This window comes from Pelodiscus sinensis, chromosome 4 (assembly GCF_052426305.1).
Source record: "Pelodiscus sinensis isolate ZL-2025 chromosome 4, ASM5242630v1, whole genome shotgun sequence".
Lineage (NCBI taxonomy): Eukaryota > Metazoa > Chordata > Testudines > Trionychidae > Pelodiscus > Pelodiscus sinensis.
Window position 1 is genome coordinate 1112501 of NC_143055.1, and position 12622 is coordinate 1125122.

Sequence of the window (12622 nt, forward strand, 5' to 3'; positions counted from 1 at the left end):
CCGGGCCCGGCGCTTGTGCAGAGCCGGGCTGAGGATCCCCGGGGGCGGCCAGCCAGGCCCGCAGACCGAGCGCCCGCCCATCCTGGGGCTCAGCGCTACGAGCCCGGGCCAGGCCGCCTTGGGCTCCCCTAGACCCGGGAATCGGCCCTGCCCCAGCCCGGCCGCGGAGGGGTCGCCGGTTCGGGCTCCTCCCGGCCCACTGGCTGCCAAGCGCGTGTGCGGAGCGCCCCTGGGCGCTTCCAGGGAGCCTGCCCCTCGGCGCCCCCGTAGCGGGCCGGACGCGCCAGCAGCGGGGTCTGGGCAGAGGCCCCCTCCCACCGCCGCCAGCTCCCAAACTTTGCTCACACTCCCGCCGAGGCTCCTCCTACCCCGGTGCCCAATTAGTGGCTCCGGCCCTGTCCCTTTAAGGCTCCCGCGCCGGGCCAGCCAGGGGGAGGTTTTGGCGAGGACTGAACTCTGCGAGCGGCAGCGACGCGGGAGTTGGGGGCTCCCGGCCCGCGCTGCCCTGGCTCCTGGGCCCCGCCGGGGGCGCAGGGAGGTGGGCGTGTTGGCGGCGGCGGCTGCGATCCCGGGAGCGCGGACTCCGAGGGGGCCCGGCCCCATGGCCCGGGGGCGCTGCTGAGCCCCTGCCCGGCGGAGGACGCGGAGCAGGGGGCTGGCGGGGCTCCGCTCTCTGGAGCCATGACCTCGGCCGAGGAAGGGAAGGCGGCGGGGCCCCCCTTGCCTCCCGGCGGTCGGGAGAGACACAGGAGCCCGCTGGACCAGCTGCCGCCGCCGGCCAACTCCAGCAAGCCGCTCACCCCGTTCGGCATCGAGGACATCCTGAGCAAGCCGTCGGTGCGGGCCGGGCCCTGCGCCCCTTCGCCCCGGCTGCCGGACAACACGGGCGGGTCCGGAGCGCCGCGGAACGGCCTGCCCGCCCCGGCCTCGCCGCTCTGCGCCCTGGAGGAGCTGGCCAGCAAAACTTTCCAGGGGCTGGAGGTGAACGTGCTGCAGGCTGCGGAAGGTACCGGGCGCGGCGCGGCGGCACAGGACGGGGCCCGGGCAACGCGCGGCCGGGGGCTCCGGGCCCTGCTAGCTTCCCCGCCGGGCGGGAGCCCCGCGCTGACCCTGCCCGCCTCCGGCAGAGGGGAAGGGGAGGTGGCCCCGAAATGCGCCCGGCTCTTTCCGGGACGCCGGCGGCCCCGCGACTTCCCCCGCCAGGGGCCTGGGACACGCGTCTCCCCGAGGAAGCGCCAGCGCCAGCGCCAGGCCGCCAGCTGCAGGCGGGAGAGCCGAGGGGAACGGGGCCGGCGGGCGGGCTGAGATTTCCAGTCCCCCAGCGCGGTGGATCCCAGGCGGGTCCCTGCGCCCCGGGGCAGGGCAGAGGCCGGGCCGGGAGTGTCCTCGGGGACCTGCCGGCTTCTCAGCACAGACCGCGCCCCGGGCCGCGCTGGTTCCTGAGTGGGGAGTCACAGGCCCAGGGATTCCTCCAGCCGCTCGGCCCAAGGCGCCGGAGCGCCCTGCGGCTCCTTTGTCAGTCGGGCCGCCCGAGAGGGGCCCGCTAGCGGGAGAGGTGGCGGCCGCTGCCGGGGCGAATGTCCGCGCCTGTCTGCGCCGAGATTTGCCCCCCATACCCTACCCAGCTCGCTGGGCGGACAGACACACAGCTCACTCGGCGGACAGACACACAGACCCACACCGGACAGACACACAGACCCACACCGGACAGACACACAGCTCACTCGGCGAACAGACCCACAGACCCACACCAGACAGACACACAGCTCACTCGGCGGACAGACACACAGACCCACACCGGACCGACACACAGACCTACACCGGACAGACACACAGCTCACTCGGCGGACAGACACACAGACCCACACCGGACCGACACACAGACCCACACCGGACAGACACACAGACCCACACCGGACAGACACACAGCTCACTCGGCGAACAGACCCACAGACCCACACCAGACAGACACACAGCTCACTCGGCGGACAGACACACAGACCCACACCGCACAGACACACAGACCTACACCGGACAGACACACAGCTCACTCGGCGGACAGACACACAGACCCACACCGGACAGACACACAGCTCACTCGGCGAACAGACCCACAGACCCACACCAGACAGACACACAGCTCACTCGGCGGACAGACACACAGACCCACACCGCACAGACACACAGACCTACACCGGACAGACACACAGCTCACTCGGCGAACAGACACACAGCTCACTCGGCGGACAGACACACAGACCCACACCGGACAGACACACAGCTCACTCGGCGGACAGACACACAGACCCACACCGGACCGACACAGCTCACTCGGCGGACAGACACACAGACCCACACCGGACCGACACACAGCTCACTCCGCGGACAGACACTCCGACCGACTCCGGACAGACACTCCGACCGACTCCGGACAGACACACAGCTCGCTGGGCGGACAGACACACAGACCGACACCGGGCAGACACCCAGCTCGCTGGGCGGACAGACGCCCCGACCGACACGCGGCTTGCGGCCATGGCTGGCGGCTAGGCCGAACTTCGCCGCGGGGCTGTTTTCCTCCACCCGGGGAGCCGCGGCCTGGTCCGGGCCGGTTTGTCCCGAGCCTGCTGCAGTCCGCGGGGCGGTGCCGTCAGCGCTCCGCGTGTGGACGGGCCAGTTCGGTTCCCCCGCGCGCGAGAACCCGCCGCGAGCCGCCCCCCGCCCGGCTCTCCGTGGGCGGCCCGGGCCCCGCGCGCTGCGGCAGGTTTTCCGGGCCTCGCCCCGTTATCCCGACTGGCCGCGCTGCTTCCCCCGCGCCGCGTGACACCCCGGGCTGCGCGCGGGGCCGGGACCCGCACTGGCGAGTTTCTCGCCCGCCGCCGGCGCTCAGAGCCGTTCCTCCCGCAGGTCGCGCCCCGCTACAACGAACGCGCCGGAGTCCAACCGCGCTGGTCGCTGCCGACCGGGCGGGTCTATCGGGGCCTTTTTTCTCTAACGGCCCGTGCCCCGCCAGGGCTCTGCGCGCCGCGGGACGGCCCGATGCCGCCAGAAAGCGCCCGGCCTGGCCTGCCCCTTCCCCGCGCGGCTAAGGCCGGGCCGGGCGCGCAAAGGCCCCGCGGGCAGCTCTCGGGCGCGGCGGGGCGCGCAGTAATTCCTGGGGCGGTACGAAGCCCGGCTCCGCAGCGCGTTCGGGGCCCGCAGGCCCAGAGGCGCCGATTCCCGGGTTGTAGCGGAGGAGCCGGGCTCAGTGTGAAAGCGGCCCCGGGCCGAGCCAGGCCTGCGGGGCGGGGAGCTGCGGGCAGGGCTGGCTGGGCCGCTCTCCAGGTGTAACAGCCTGGACCGCGCCGGGAGCTGCTCCGGGCACAAGCCGCTGCCGCGACCCGACCTCTAGCGCGGGAGCGGAGAGGAAAGCCCCGCGCTAGGACGGGCCTCCCGCGTCCAGGGCTGCCAGGTGCCGCGAGCGGAGCGAGCCTTAGACAATGCGGCCGCTGCCCGGGGCCACAGGCTCGCCGCGCCGTGCGGCTGCCCCTGCTTCCGGGGCCGAAGCGCCGGTCCCCGCCGCCGGGGGGAGAGACCCCAGCGCCGGCGGGGCCCCGTCCCGGAGCGCTCGCCGGGTCCCGCAGTTCTTTGTTCCCCACGGAGCCGGCGGGGTCCCCGCTCCGTCCGCCGAGCGAGCAGGGGCGTCCTCCCGCGCCTCGACCTCCGACAGGGCAGCGGCCGGCGGCTCCCAGCCGGCCAGCGAGGGAACCAGGCTGCAGCACCTGGGTGGGGGCAAGGCCCGGGCTGGGGGCCCTTAGCCGCCCTGACCGCCCCCCTCTCCTGTCCCCCCCGCAGGGCGCGAGCCGCTGGGCGCCGCTGGGCCCCGGCCGGCCGCCAAGAAGCGGCGCAAGTCGCGCACGGCCTTCACGGCGCAGCAGCTGTGCGCGCTGGAGCAGCGCTTCGTCCGGCAGAAGTACCTGGCGCCGGCCGACCGCGACCACCTGGCGCAGCAGCTGGGCCTGAGCCACGCGCAGGTCATCACCTGGTTCCAGAACCGCCGCGCCAAGCTCAAGCGCGACCTGGAGGAGATGCGGGCGGACGTGGAGTCGCTCAAGACGCTGCCGCCCGCCGCCCTGCAGAGGCTGGCGGGCCTGGCCGAGCCCGCGGCCCCCGAGCCCGGCTCCGAGGAGGAGATCGAAGTGGACGACTAGGGCCGGGGGCCGGACCGGGCCTCCTGCCCCTGCCCTCGGAACTGAGAGCCTGGCGCTTGCCAGCACACCTCGGGGAGGGGCAGCCCCCGGGCCTTGCCCGCACCCGCCCGCCCGCCCCGGTACGTCCCCCCCCACCGCCTGCCCGCCCCGGGTACTCCTTCCCCTCTCCTCCCTCCGCCCGCCCCATACCCTGCCCGCCCCGGTACGTCCCCCCCACCGCCTGCCCGCCCCGGGTACTCCTTCCCCTCTCCTCCCTCCGCCCGCCCCGGTACGTCCCCCCCCCACCGCCTGCCCGCCCCGGGTACTCCTTCCCCTCTCCTCCCTCCGCCCGCCCCATACCCTGCCCGCCCCGGTACGTCCCCCCCACCGCCTGCCCGCCCCGGGTACTCCTTCCCCTCTCCTCCCTCCGCCCGCCCCATACCCTGCCCGCCCCGGTACGTCCCCCCCCACCGCCTGCCCGCCCCGGGTACTCCTTCCCCTCTCCTCCCTCCGCCCGCCCCATCCCCTGCCCGCCCCGGTACGTCTCCCGCTCCGCCTGCCCGCCCCGGGTACCTATCCTCGCTCCTGCTCTTCCCCCCCACCTACCCGCCGGGGTGCTCCTCCCCCGCCTGCCCTCCTTCCCCCCTCCTGCCCAGCCCCCCTCCTGCGCGGGCCCCCTTCTCTGACTGGAACCTGACTGCCCCACCCTGGCCATATCATCCCTCCTTGCTCCCGCCCAGCCCGGGGAACCCCCCAGCCCGGCCCCGCCCCCTCCAGCCCCCCTGGGGCAATTGGTGCAATTTCATTTTTTTTATTTTATTTTCTAGCGTCGTCTGGTCCCGGCGGTGGCCCTGCCCCGGGCTGCTCCCTGCCGCGGGCGGGGGGGGGCCGCTCCGGGGGGGGGCTCCGGGAGTCGGTGAAAGGAATAAGGGGGCGCGCCCGGCCGGCCCCGCCCCTGCTCTCCCCGCGGGCCGCCCCCGGGTGTAAATAGTTTGAATAAACGGAGACACCTTATCACCAGCCGGCCGCGGGTCTCTCTGCCCCCGGGGGTGCGGGCCGGGCGGGACCCACCGTCATGTGACAGAGCAGCCGGCTCCGACTCAGTGGGGACCGGCCGGGCGGGCCCGTATGGTTTGCGGGTCGCGGCAGCCCAGCCAGGCTCCCCCCCCATCTGCGCCAGGCGTGGGGGGCGAGGGAGCCACCGGCTAGTCGGTTCCGCGCCTCTTGCTCCGGCCGCGGCTCATTGGTAACGGGTGAGGGGCGTCCGGGTCCTTTCTTCGCCCCGCGCAACCCAGCTTCGCCCCCCCCCCCCCCCCGGAGATCGGAGCGCCCTGGGCCCCCCGCCCCGAGATCAAAGCGCCCTGCCCTCCCCCCAGATCAGAGCCCCTTGGGTCCGCCCCGGAGGTCCGAGCGCCCTGCCTCCCCCCCATCAGAGCGCCTGCCTCCCTGGAGATCGGCGCGCCCTGCCCCCCGCCCCCCCCCCCCCGGAGATCAGAGCGCCCTGGGGCCCCGCCCCGGAGATCAAAGTGCCCCGCCCCCATTAGAGCGCCCCTCCCCCGTCACTTGCCCATGGGCCCCTCCCCCCCTTAGAGTCCTCCAGCCCCGCCCCCACCCCCCGACGTGCGCGTCCCTTTCTATTGTTTGTCTCTGCCGCCTCCAGCCCTTTGTTTTCGCGCTGGCTGGCTGGGCCGGGCGAGGAAGGCCGAGCAGTACTGGGAAGGGCTCGGTGGCAGCTCATGGGGCAGACTGGGGAGTATAGGGGTGGCTCTGGCTGCAGCCTGGGCCCGCTGGGGAGGTGACCACGTCGGGGTCTGAGCTGCCGACCGGCCGGGCACAAGGTGCCTTGGGCTCCCCAGGCTCAGCGCAGGGGAAACTGAGGCTGCTGCACCGTGGATTCTGTGCAGCGAACGGGGCGCAGCCTTAGGGTGACCGTATCTCTCAGGGGGAAATGGGACCCGCGTGGGGCTGGCCCGAGCTCCCCCCAGCCCTGCCCTCCCCCGCGAGACTGGTGTTGGCCGCTGGAATCCGCCCTCAGGCCCCCCACAACCGCCGCTCCCCCCCTGACCCGGGGACAGCTGCATGCCGCAGGCCGAAAGGCGCTGGAGCGGCAGGAGCTGGTGCGGGGGCTGCCACAGGCCCCTTGCCCCCCTGACGCCTGTTCTGTCCCCCACAGAGGGGCTCTGGCCCCTCCCCGATGGGCGCCTCCTTCCTCCACAGGCTGCAGGCTCCCAACACAGTCCGGGGTGTGTGTGTGTCAGTGAGTGTGTCACGTGTGCAAGACAGCGTGTCAGTGAGCCCGTGTGTGAGTGTGTGTCAGTGAGCCCGTGTGTGAGTGCGTCAGTGAGTGTGTCACGTGTGCAAGACAGCATGTCAGTGAGCCCGTGTGTGAGTGTGTGTCAGTGAGCCTGAGTGTGAGTGTGTGTCAGTGAGTGTGTCACGTGTGCAAGACAGCGTGTCAGTGAGCCCGTGTGTGAGTGTGTGTCAGTGAGCCTGTGTGTCAGTGAGCCTGTGTGTGTGTGAGTGTGTGTCAGTGAGCCCGTGTGTGTGAGTGTGTGTCAGTGAGTCCGTGTGTGAGTGTGTGTCAGTGAGTGTGTGTCAGTGAGCCCGTGTGTGTGTGTGTGTGTCAGTGAGCCCGAGTGAGAGTGTGTGTCAGTGAGTGTGTGTCAGTGAGCCTGTGTGTGCGTGCGTGTCAGTGAGCCTGTGTGTGAGTGTGTGTCAGTGAGCCCGTGTGTGTGAGTGTGTGTCAGTGAGTGTGTGTCAGTGAGCCCGTGTGTGTGTCAGTGAGCCCGTGTGTGTGAGTGTGTGTCAGTGTGTGTGTCAGTGAGCCCGTGTGTGAGTGTGTGTCAGTGAGCCTGTGTGTGCGTGCGTGTCAGTGAGCCTGTGTGTGAGTGTGTGTAGCGTGTAGGTCAGCGTGTGTGGCAGTGAGTGTGTGTCAGTGTGTGTAGCCCTGAGAAGCTGCATGTCAGTGCACGTGGCTGTACATGCATGTCGGTGCGTTCAGTGAGTGCGTTGGTGTCAATGAGGGCTCGTGTGTCAGTGTGTGTCTGTCCTTTGCCCTCCAGTGCTCTCAGGGCTCTGTGCTGCAGCTGGCGGGAGGGGGGGGGTCAGGATGCACGAGGTGGCTGCATTAGTGCGGGGGGGGGTCAGGATGCACCGGGGTGGCTGCATTAGTGCGGGGGGGGGTCAGGATGCACCGGGGTGGCTGCATTAGTGCGGGGGGGGCGGTTCAGGATGTACCGGGGTGGCTGCATTAGTGCGGCTGGGGGGGTCAGGATGCACGAGGTGGCTGCATTAGTGCGGGGGGGGGTCAGGATGCACGAGGTGGCTGCATTAGTGCGGGGGGGGGGTCAGGATGCACCGGGGTGGCTGCATTAGTGCGGGGGGGGTCAGGATGCACCGGGGTGGCTGCATTAGTGCGGGGGGGGCGGTTCAGGATGCACGAGGTGGCTGCATTAGTGCGGGGGGGGGTCAGGATGCACTAGGTGGCTGCATTAGTGCGGCTGGGGGGGGTCAGGATGCACCGGGGTGGCTGCATTAGTGCGGGGGGGGGCGGTTCAGGATGCACCGGGGTGGCTGCATTAGTGCGGGGGTGGGGCGGTTCAGGATGCACGAGGTGGCTGCATTAGTGCGGCTGGGGGGGGGGTCAGGATGCACGAGGTGGCTGCATTAGTGCGGCTGGGGGGGGTCAGGATGCACGAGGTGGCTGCATTAGTGCGGCTGGGGGGGTCAGGATGCACGAGGTGGCTGCATTAGTGCGGGGGGGGCGGTTCAGGATGCACCGGGGTGGCTGCATTAGTGCGGGGGGGGGTCAGGATGCACCGGGGTGGCTGCATTAGTGCGGGGGGGGGGGTCAGGATGCACGAGGTGGCTGCATTAGTGCGGGGGGGCGGTTCAGGATGCACCGGGGTGGCTGCATCAGTGCGGGGGGGGGTCAGGATGCACCGGGGTGGCTGCATTAGTGCGGGGGGGGGCGGTTCAGGATGCACCGGGGTGGCTGCATTAGTGCGGGGGGGGGTCAGGATGCACGAGGTGGCTGCATTAGTGCGGCTGGGGGGGGTCAGGATGCACCGGGGTGGCTGCATTAGTGCGGCTGGGGGGGCGGTTCAGGATGCACGAGGTGGCTGCATTAGTGCGGGGGGGGGCGGTTCAGGATGCACCGGGGTGGCTGCATTAGTGCGGGGGGGGGTCAGGATGCACGAGGTGGCTGCATTAGTGCGGGGGGGGGCGGTTCAGGATGCACCGGGGTGGCTGCATTAGTGCGGCTGGGGGGGGTCAGGATGCACGAGGTGGCTGCATTAGTGCGGGGGGGGGCGGTTCAGGATGCACCGGGGTGGCTGCATTAGTGCGGGGGGGGGTCAGGATGCACGAGGTGGCTGCATTAGTGCGGGGGGGGGCGGTTCAGGATGCACCGGGGTGGCTGCATTAGTGCGGCTGGGGGGGGTCAGGATGCACCGGGGTGGCTGCATTAGTGCGGGGGGGGCGGTTCAGGATGCACCGGGGTGGCTGCATTAGTGCGGCTGGGGGGGGTCAGGATGCACCGGGGTGGCTGCATTAGTGCGACGGGGGCGGAGTGCCACGGCCCCGCCCGCCCCGCCCGATGGATTAGGTCTGGCTCCGGCTCAGCGCGGCCCCGCCGAAAGGGGATTTCAATTGAACTGCGGACCCGGAGCCGGTCTGAGCTACACATGTGCGCGGCAGCCTGCGCCCCTCCCCCCAGCTGCCTGCCCCTGCGGGATGTCACAGCCAGCTGATGTCACAGTGCAGGCGGTGATGTCACAGCCAGCTGATGTCACAGTGCAGGCGGTGATGTCACAGCCAGCTGATGTCACAGTGCAGCCGGTGATGTCACAGCCAGCTGATGTCACAGTGCAGCCGGTGATGTCACAGCCAGCTGATGTCACAGTGCAGCCGGTGATGTCACAGCCAGCTGATGTCACAGTGCAGGCGGTGATGTCACAACCAGCTGATGTCACAGGACGCTGGGGGGTTCCCAGATTTCCCGGAGGAGCCAAGCGCACCCGTACGAGCCCCCCCCCTCCCCGCCCCCGAGACGGGCTACGGGAGCCGCGCGGGCCTTTGCTGCGGGTCTCACACCGCAGCGCTCGGCAGAACTCACAAGTCGGCCGGGTGCCAGGTACCCAGCAGCGCGGCCATGCCCCTTGTGCCGGGACTGGTGCAAGAGTTCAGACAGCCGAGCCCGCAGCGGACCCGCTGGGTGACTTGTCCCGCCCCCCCCCGCGCCGAGCCCGCAGCGGACCCGCTGGGTGAGTTGTCCCGCCCCCCCCCCGCGCCGAGCCCGCAGCGGACCCGCTGGGTGACTTGTCCCGCCCCCCCCCGCACCGAGCCCGCAGCGGACCCGCTGGGTGACTTGTCCCGCCCCCCCCCCCCCCCGCGCCGAGCCCGCAGCGGACCCGCTGGGTGAGTTGTCCCGCCCCCCCCCCCGCACCGAGCCCGCAGCGGACCCGCTGGGTGACTTGTCCCGCCCCCCCCCCCGCGCCGAGCCCGCAGCGGACCCGCTGGGTGACTTGTCCCGCCCCCCCCCCGCACCGAGCCCGCAGCGGACCCGCTGGGTGACTTGTCCCGCCCCCCCCCGCACCGAGCCCGCAGCGGACCCGCTGGGTGACTTGTCCCGCCCCCCCCCCGCGCCGAGCCCGCAGCGGACCCGCTGGGTGACTTGTCCCGCCCCCCCCCGCACCGAGCCCGCAGCGGACCCGCTGGGTGACTTGTCCCGCCCCCCCCCCGCGCCGAGCCCGCAGCGGACCCGCTGGGTGAGTTGTCCCGCCCCCCCCCCCCCCCCGCGCCGAGCCCGCAGCGGACCCGCTGGGTGACTTGTCCCGCCCCCCCCCCCCGCACCGAGCCCGCAGCGGACCCGCTGGGTGACTTGTCCCGCCCCACCCCCCCGCGCCGAGCCCGCAGCGGACCCGCTGGGTGAGTTGTCCCGCCCCCCCCCCCCCCGCACCGAGCCCGCAGCGGACCCGCTGGGTGACTTGTCCCGCCCCCCCCCCCCGCGCCGAGCCCGCAGCGGACCCGCTGGGTGAGTTGTCCCGCCCCCCCCCCCCCCGCACCGAGCCCGCAGCGGACCCGCTGGGTGACTTGTCCCGCCCCACCCCCCCGCGCCGAGCCCGCAGCGGACCCGCTGGGTGAGTTGTCCCGCCCCCCCCCCCCCCCGCACCGAGCCCGCAGCGGACCCGCTGGGTGACTTGTCCCGCCTCCCCCCCACGCCGAGCTCGCAGCGGACCCGCTGGGTGACTTGTCCCGCCCCCCCCCCCCCGCGCCGAGCCCGCAGCGGACCCGCTGGGTGACTTGTCCCGCCCCCCCCCCCCACGCCGAGCTCGCAGCGGACCCGCTGGGTGACTTGTCCCGCCCCCCCCCCCCCACGCCGAGCTCGCAGCGGACCCGCTGGGTGACTTGTCCCGCCCCCCCCCCCCACGCCGAGCCCGCAGCGGACCCGCTGGGCCGAGCCATGAGACGGCCTCCAAGAGGGGGAGCAGCCGCCGCGGCGCCTGGAGGCCTTGGGGAGCCCGGGCCCGGCTGGGAAAGTTCTTGCCCGGCGGCTGAGCCCGGCGAGGGGCCGCTACCGGCTCTGCTGAGCCCAGGGGCTGGGCCGGAGGCGGCTCCGGCCGCAGCTCGGCCGGGCCCAGGCGCGTCTGGGGGCCAAGTCGCCCCTGAAACACGCGGCCGGGCCGAGACTCCCCCGGAGACACGTCGAGCCGCAGGCTGGAAAGCGCCCGGGCTCGCGCAGCGGGATGGGCCTGAGCCTCGGCCCCCGGGGGCTCCCGCAGCCGCCCTGGGCAACAGCCCTGCCCCCATGGCTGTGACAGCGGGGGCGGGGCAGGTGTCTGGAACAGCCTGGCCACCCGAGAGCAGAAAGTTACAGGGACGGCCAGAGCCGGGGACCACCCGAGCCCCTGCCCCAGGCTGACCCCGTATGGGGGCAACAGGCCTGTCCCCCAGTGGCTTGAGGTACCCCCCGGACACCCTCTTCCCTCGGCAGCCCCTCCCTGCAGGCCCAGCTCGCCAACCCCAGCAGCAAACCCATGTGACTAGTGGGGATGCCTTGCTGGTTGCTGTGCTGGGCAGTGGGCTGTGGGTGACCTCTGCTGGTGGCAGCAGGGCCAGGCAGGGCAGGGGGTGAGTCATTATGCAAAGAGGGTCTCAACCTGTCTGACCAGCTACCCCCAGGGAGAGGAACAAAGGAAGGGGGAATGCGGCCCTGGCTGGGGGCAGGGCTGGAAGGGGGGCTTTAGTTTCGGTCTGGTATCATGGAGGAAGCAGCCTAGGCAACAGGCTGGGATTTAGGGGCCCAGGCTCCCCCATCTCAAGGGGGCTGAGGCATCCCAGGCCTGCCCTGGAACCAGATTCCATCTGTGCTGGGCTGTATCCTGGAGGAGCAATAAACTCCCTCTGTGCTACTGGCTGGGGGAGTCTGTTCGTGCCATTACAGGGGTGCAGGAGACGGGAAAACCCCAACGCGCCGTCACACCCTCACCTGCCCCCATCTCCCTCTGGCTCTGCCCTTCAGGAAGGAGTCTGTGGGTGTGTGCGTGTATGTAACACTGGGGGTAGAGTGTAGGTAACTCAATGTACATGTATCTGTGTGTGTGTGTGTGTGTGTGTGTGTGTGTGTGTGTGTGTGTGCACTTGTATCTCCACATGAACCCTCCATGCTCACACAGCCAGCTATCCCTACATCCCCCCTGCTGTCCCCAGACCCCCCTCATACCTCTCACCTTCAGCTGCCTAGCCCCACACACTGGCACATACACCCCCTAACAGGGCCCAGCCCACATATAGCTGTCTGCCTGTCCCTGCCCTAGCTACCCGATCTAGGGTTATACCCTTTTGTCTCGGGTCAGGTGACTGGGTCGTGCCCATCCCCAGGGCGGCTGATCTGCCCTGAGGGGCTGCCTGTCTGCGGGAGGGGGGGGGGGTCTGACAGCTTCAGCCCAGCCAGGCCCCTCCCTTCACTCGCTCAGTGTTTTCCTCGTCCAATTTTCTGGCTGATTAACTCCGCTGCTGTTTCCTGACAACCTCTGCTGCTGGTATTAATTTCTTGTAACTAGTGATTAATTACTGGCGCTCCCCTCTCCTCGCGCCCATTTACATATTCATCAGAGCCCCTTGGCTGGCCTGGCTGCCCCTAAGACGGGGGCTCCCGCCGCCTGCAACTGGCATTACAGAGCCCCCCTCCTTCCCGGCAAACAGCGGGGAACCAAGAGGCTCGGGTTGCCCCCACACTCCGCCGCCCAGCCGCGTGCGTACCCCTCTTCACGTGCACCCGCGTACCCCCGTGCGTACCCCTCTACACGTGCACCCGCGTACCCCCGTGCGTACCCCTCTACACGTGCACCCGCGTACCCCCGTGCGTACCCCTCTACACGTGCACCCGCGTACCCCCGTGTGTACCCCTCTTCACGTGCACCCGCGTACCCCCGTGCGTACCCCTCTACACG

At 71.0% G+C, this 12622-nt stretch overlaps 1 protein-coding gene across 1 annotated transcript; it reads left to right on the forward strand.

Annotated features, from left to right (window-relative positions):
• The first annotated feature begins 9 nt into the window (after positions 1–9).
• On the forward strand, positions 10–4467 carry LBX2 (ladybird homeobox 2). Its single transcript, XM_075918025.2, has 2 exons — positions 10–1006; positions 3835–4467. Exons 1-2 carry the CDS (start codon positions 682–684, stop codon positions 4188–4190), a joined length of 681 nt encoding a protein of 226 aa, XP_075774140.1. The 5' UTR covers positions 10–681; the 3' UTR covers positions 4191–4467.
• Positions 4468–12622: the final 8155 nt, after the last annotated feature.